Source organism: Geospiza fortis, unplaced genomic scaffold (genome assembly GCF_000277835.1).
Source record: "Geospiza fortis unplaced genomic scaffold, GeoFor_1.0 scaffold17, whole genome shotgun sequence".
Taxonomy (NCBI): domain Eukaryota; kingdom Metazoa; phylum Chordata; class Aves; order Passeriformes; family Thraupidae; genus Geospiza; species Geospiza fortis.
The window spans coordinates 1,747,313-1,754,052 of record NW_005054438.1 but is presented as its reverse complement, the minus strand read 5'-3'; the positions used below and the strand labels follow the sequence as shown (position 1 = coordinate 1,754,052).

The 6,740-nt window shown below is 45.1% G+C and overlaps 1 protein-coding gene across 1 annotated transcript in view; it reads left to right on the top strand.

The window, feature by feature from the left end:
* Window positions 1–6,740, top strand: part of LOC102038688 (interferon-induced GTP-binding protein Mx-like) — a 34,504-nt gene that overhangs the window by 13,500 nt on the left and 14,264 nt on the right. The window contains exon 2 of the mRNA XM_031062127.1: window positions 5,941–6,257. Coding sequence (XP_030917987.1) covers window positions 6,036–6,257 — 222 coding nt within the window. The 5' untranslated portion in view covers window positions 5,941–6,035. The remainder of the gene's footprint in view (window positions 1–5,940; window positions 6,258–6,740) is intronic.

Sequence of the window (6,740 nt, the reverse complement as noted above, 5' to 3'; positions counted from 1 at the left end):
AAGGACACTTCGTGAATAAACTAAGACAATGCCAGATAGCAAGGAGCAAAGCAAGGCTAGCTCATCAAATCAGGAATGGGTAATTTTGGCAAAGGGAGATCAGAACCACTGACTCACTGCCCACCAACCCAAAAAACTCACTGACTCAAAAGAAGAGGAAGACTGAGCATGAGGACTAATTAGCAAAAGAAGTGAGAGAATCATTTAATCAATAGAAGATAGAATACTAGTTAATAAGAGAACTCTGTGACCTGTAGCCAGTGAACATTAATGCCTTTGTTGGTGTATAAATAGTGACAAGTTTTGATAGTGACTGGGCTGGCCTTGTGGATTTGCCACCCAGCACCTCTTTCTGTGCAAGACTGTAAATAAACCAAATACCTCAGCTGTGCGAGGATCAGCCTCTTGCACACAGGGTGAAAAAAGCCATTTTGGGATAAGAGTATGACTTAGAATCTCCTTCAGATTGCTGTCCTGTATGGTTAAGTGCAAGGATGGGGAGGGTGAACAAGGCCAAGAGAGCTTAGAGCTGTGGTGTCCTGCCACCCACAGCCAGAGCTTGGGAACAAGTCCTGTGAGTCACTGCCAGATGAGGAGTGAGGAGAATGGGCCGGGTCCAGAGGAGTGTGAGTGCTGTGCAGTCAGGCCCATGGACCTGTGTAAGGCAGCTGGAAACCCACCAGAACAGCCAGGAATTGAGAACAGCTGATCAGTTGAGGCAATGGGCAAAACCAGAGGGAGTGAGAACCAAGGGGGGTTCCTGCATCCAGCTTGCAAAGCCCCTGACTGAACAAAGTATACTGATGTTGCTTAACAGTTTAGGGCCTATTAACAACAGAAAAAAACCCAAAAACTAAAACACAAAAAAATGAGGGCAGGAGAGCAAAGACAGCAGAAGAGGAAGCATCCTGACCTAGCGATGTTGAGAAAACACCACAAGGTCATGAGAAACAACTCGGACTGTCCTGAAGCAGTGCATAACAGAGACAAATCACACTGTGTGTCACTTTGCTGTCTTGTCACCCACATCCAACACCCTCAGCCTCTAGCAGCCAAGGCACAGCCCCAGGTGAGTGGTGGTGTGGTTTGCCACCCTGGCTGGGATGGAAAGTCTCACTGGGAGGTGGAAAAATCACTCCTTCTCCTGTGGAGAGAGCCCTCACCCACTTGCTTTTTGCACGGAGGGATGAGGAGACTGAAAGGGTCCCCTGGATGGCACAGGACCAGCATCCCCAGCAGGCAACACCTGTGGGAATGCGGCACAGCAGCTTGAGCCAGCAGGTTCTGCCCCAGGTGTGAGTGAACTGACTCAGTGAGATGCCTTTTTGTGGGGGAGGAAAGGCAAGTTGTTGCTCAAACATTTTCAAGTGCCTCTGCTATTTGTCCGTGACATTCTATTAAACAGTACAGCCAAGGAAGGAGGAGCTCAGCTGTGTTGTAAGGAGTTTCATTTCTGCTGTTCACTAAACATACAGGGAAATGAAAGTAAAAAACCCAACATTTTGCATTGTTACTTCCAGGGCTATCACAGAGGTGTCTCAACAGTAGGGACTTCACATTTGCCTTACAGAGCCCCTCCAAGGCCTTTCATAGGGACAGATTTGTCAAGTCAAGGACTGTATTTTGAGGTGACAGCTGTAACAGATTCAGAATTGATAAATGCATTTGCTGCATTCGTGCTAAATATCCTAAGGCTACTCAGTGATTAATTAATAATTCACAGTTCACTAAAAGTTCAGCAATAATCAAGCTTAGCTTCACCTGGATATCATCTGCTGAATGCTGAACTGCTGTACAGAGGTGTGGCTGCTCTTCTGAGAGGCTTCAGTGAGAAGAAGGCTGTGAGATTTTTACAAGGGCAGGTAGTAATAGGACAAGGGAGAATGGCTTTAAATTGAAAGAAAGTAGCTTTAGATTGGATATTAGAAAGAAATTGTGCCCTGTGAGGGTGGTGAGGCCCTGGCACAGGGTGCCCAGAGCAGCTGGGGCTGCCCCTGGATCCCTGGCAGTGCCCAGGGCCAGGTTGGACACTGGGGCTTGGAGCAGCCTGGGACAGTGGAAGGTGTCCCTGCCATGGCAGAGGGGTGGAACAAGATCATCTTTATGTTCTTCCAACCCAAACCATTCTCTGGCTCTCATTCTCTAGGATTCTCTGGCTCTCTGAACTTCTGGCTGTGAGGTGCCCCCTTCTCTGTGGACACAATTCATGTGTTAGAATATTCATTTCCTTAACTGACCCAGGTGCAAAGTAAGCAAGTGGTGCCCACTCGTGGCAACTCTGTCTTTTGAAACAGCCTGGTCATTTCCACAAAAGCCAAATATTTCTCCTGTGAGAATTTAGTTTCATTTCTGCTCCTTCTTGTCACAATGGGAAGGTGGAGCCTGTAAATAAAAAGGCATCTGAAGAAGTTTCAGAAAGTCACTGCTTCTCCTTTCTACAGGACACTTAGAAGGGTAAGTTTCTCCCTTCCTTCTTCTAAAAAGAATAATGCATTTTTTTTTACTGTTATCTTCATTCCTTTTAATGTGACAAGGCTGCATAAAGCATCTAAAGTAAGTGTGATTAAACGGGGTTTCCAGGAGCAGGATTTTTTGCTTTCTAGGGTGGAAAAAAAACCAAAATATATTAGTATTATTTCCTCTTTAAAAGGAGACAACTGAGAGATGGCATTTATTTTTTTTTAAGCCATTATTCAGCAAGATGATCTAGCCAGCACTATTTATGAGTAGGATCATAAGCTTTTCATTGCTTCATTTTCTTTATGAGAACACAGCTGGAGTTAATAACCATACGACATGGAAACTGTGAGGTTTACCCAAATATCCTGAAGTCACAGGATGGGTCAGCCAGAAATCCATGTGCTGCTCTGGCTGGACAGAGAGTGAGTAAACCCAGGAGCTGTGTGGGTTCAGCACTGCAGCTCTGCACATTGGGTTTGAGAGGGGATTTTTTAGAAGGGGCTTTTCATCTTCTACAGCTGCAAAGCCAAAGGGTCCTTACAGAAAAACAAAGGAACTTCTCTGCTGAGCCATCGGCAGGTTGGTGTTTGTGCAGATGTCGTGTTGGGCTGGTGTGGGAACTCTGCACATCACTTCGGATGTGAGGAGTCTCCCGAGACCACGTCGAGAGCCGAAACCCCATCGGGGGGCTCGGAGATCTTGGTATGATGCCCAGAACACTTGGTGGCTGGACTTTGATCCTGCAAATGAATTGCCAGTTTGGTATGAGGGCTGGAAGGTCACACGGGTTTAAAGGGTGTTTTTACAAGGTGTACACAGGGTGAAAATATAAGTTTTAAAAATTTTGGTATAAGGGTAATGGGGACAAGGTGGAGGGAACAGGGCGTGTCTCGTCCTTCTTCTTTCTTCTTCTTATTCTCCATCTTCTGCTGTGATGTTGGCACTTGGGGATTGGTTTAGAATAGAAGTGCACTGTCTAACATGGGTGATAGCTATTGGAAAGTAAAGGTAAATATGATATATGTGATTTGTAGTATAAAAGACGACGCAGCCTTGGGAGCGGGCGGAGAGCGTTGTGGCTGGCTTGCTGGTCAGACCCCTGTCTGGCAGGGAGAAAATTTTGTAGATAAAGATTTAATAAACAATCCGAAGACTGAACACCAGAGAGTCCAGTCTCATTCTTCAGAGCCTGGGGTCGCTCCCTGGATCACCCAACTCACCTCGGGGGCAGAGAACAAGCAGCCGACCCCGAGAGGCTGGGAGAGGTTTCCCTCACACGGGCAGGCAAATTCTAAAGGTAAAGCTCAGTGAAATCAGTATTGTCCCAACAAAGGAGGCAGGGGCAGCTCTAGGGAGAGGAAATTTTTGGCAGACTTTCAGTATCATGGCGTCATCCAGGTGTTATGTTTCACCAGTCCCTTCTGGCCCATTGTAGAAGGGCTCTGTACAATTGCAGCTTTTTTGTTTCCCTCTCCTCCTTTCTTCCGTCCAATGTTGTCACGGCTCTGCACACAAAGAAATCACTATGCCCGTGTGGCACAGGGAAGGGTTAGAGAGCCCACCCACCCTTTCCTGGTCCAGGGGTGTAGCCTCAGAAATCCACATGGGTGTTTATCCTGGTGCTGACTGCAGGTGTCTCTGTGCAGGGGTGTTCTGTGTGTGTGTGTGTGTGTGTGTGTGCACCCTGTGGTCTGCACCCCACCTCGATGCTTGTAAAGATTAACTAAAGATATTTGGATCTCCTCATGCATCCTCAGCCTCCCCCACATCCCTTCCACCTCTGTGATGGCCATGGGGTTTGTCCTGAGTAAACACACCAGGTGGGTATTGCAGGATATCTGGGTGTTTGCATAATTAATTCATTCCAGAGATCGGGAACTGAGATGTTTGTGATTGATTTTGGTGCACATTGGCCACAAAAAGAATATAAAATGCTGCTGGAGGCTGGGCCAACAGGGCAAACTGGTGTCACGAAGCTGTAGGAACTTTCTGGGTTGGCTTTTCCCCTTCTCCATCCCCTTCTCTCCCCCCCCACCAAGGACGCCTACAAGGTAAGTCCAGCTCCAGTGCTTTTGGACAGGTGTTAAAATACCCAAGGTCCACCTAAGCATAAAAATAAACATAAAATCCTAAAGTAGCCCCAGACATGCTTTTTGCTTTGCAATGTTGAATTCTGCGAGGCCAATTCAACTTGGAACTCTGGAAATCTGTACATTCCACCTGAACCTGCTCGTATTGTAACCCTTTAGACATGGACTGCTGACCAAATCTGGGACTAAAGCGGAGCAGCTTGCACCTAGACTGCTCTGAGAAGTTTTGGAAGCAAAGAGGTCTCACTTGTGACTCAGCAGAAGGACCTGATTATAATCCATTGTAATAGATGATAGAGTTGTTATTTTGATATTGCACTGGCAATATTTACATGCTGTATTAGCAATCAATCATAATTTTAAATGCCCACACACTCACTCTATCCAGTTTCTCATGCCTGGCCCACAACCTTGTCTCAACTACTCTGCTGCAATGTGTGGTTTTTTTCCTAAACTTGTTTTGCACATTGAAAGTACAACCTACATTGTGTCTGATCATCATATTTTGGCATCTTTTTAAATTAGAAAGCCTGCAAACTTAATTAAAAAAAAAAAACAGAACAGGAAGTTATTTCAAGCAAAGATGTGGTTCTCCTAATTTGTTTTCTGAAGTCAGGGTTAAACAGATCTTAGTTTTGGCTGAGAGAGGCTAAAAAAATCTAGCTTTGAAAAAGGGCTCTTGGGTTATTTCCCCTTAAATCTCTTTCTCTGGAAATCCCTTTCCCTGGATAATGTCACACCAAAAGCCACTAATTTCCTCAGCCACCCACAGAAAACAAAACTTTTCCACAAGGAAACGCTGAACAAGGGAATAAAAAGCCTCCTAGTCCTCCCTTCTCTAACATCATGTGAAGCAAAGTCTGGTTTTGGCAGAGGGTTTTAAGCTATAGAGGAGGGGACCAAGATACAGAGCTTCAAAAACAGGTGTCAGACTTGCCCCTGTCAAGTATTTCTTCCACAAAAGAGGTGAGAGGGGCACTTAGCAGACTATGGATTGGAGCCAGCCCACAGCCAGGAAGTTAAGAATTCACATTCCCCCCAGTCCTGCCCTGATACTGACTGAGCTTCTCCAAACACCTTTCAGCAATTTTTTTCGTCGAGGAGGATTTGTTTTTCGCAAAAACTGGTGTAACCTTTTTTTTTCCCCAAAAAACCAAATATTGTTTTTCCTGTGGCAATTTTTTTTTTATACCAAAAAGAGAGTTTAAGAGAGGTAGGGAGAAGTGTATCAAGTCTATCCTCTGGAGAACAATTTCAGTGATTTGAAAAGAGCTGTGGCGCTTGGTACCTACCAAGGGTTTGGATCAGGAAATAAAAGTGGAGTTTGATTTTCTCTGCTGTGATCATTGTTGCCAGGTGGAGTCACTCACTTCCCCATGTTTGGTTTCAGAGGCTGCACCTCGGAGTGGTTGGACCAGGCACTGATCAGTATTTAGTGAAGCACTTACAGACAACCCACGTTCAAGCCCAGTAAATCAGCAGGCCATGGATAATAAGAAAGCAGCATTCAAACAACCTGAAAGAACCAAAAATACCCCCAAGAAAGAGGGGTTCGTATTTTCTTTTGTAAAACCATTTCCAGAAGCTGCTAAAGTGCCTCTCCCACCAGAACCAGAAGATGATCCTGGGCTGTCAGAGAAGCTGTTTGAGAGCAAACCTAACTATTACCAGGACTTTGAGAAGAAGTTTTCCACAGAAGAAGACGAGGTAAGGCAAGGAGAGGGCACAGATCCTCCCCACTCTTACTCTGTTATTTCACTTTGTGCCCCAAAATTAATTCCTTTGTCTCTTGGTCAATCTGCACTTGTTAGGTCTAAGAAGAACTTTTGGGATGAGGCCTAGCAATTATTCAAGTAAGTGGCAAGAGAGGTACCTGCAATTAATCTGCAGACATTAATAATGCAGGTCTAAAAAAAGAGATGGCTGCAGCCTAGAAGCCAATTTAATGTGTGACATGTGTCTGTTTCGATCCTAGCAACAAATGTTGAACAGAAATGATAAAAGCTCAGGGTGTTTTTTCTTGAGGCTCTTCAACCCTTGACAGAAATACACAGAAAGGTTAATAATAACCTGCTTGGGTATTTAACACTGAACACAGGTTGATTTTAAGTCTGTGACACAGTTAGTGAAGTTTTTTGAGAATTTACTAGCTATTAAACATTGTGGTCAGAGTGGGCAGGGGTTACCAAA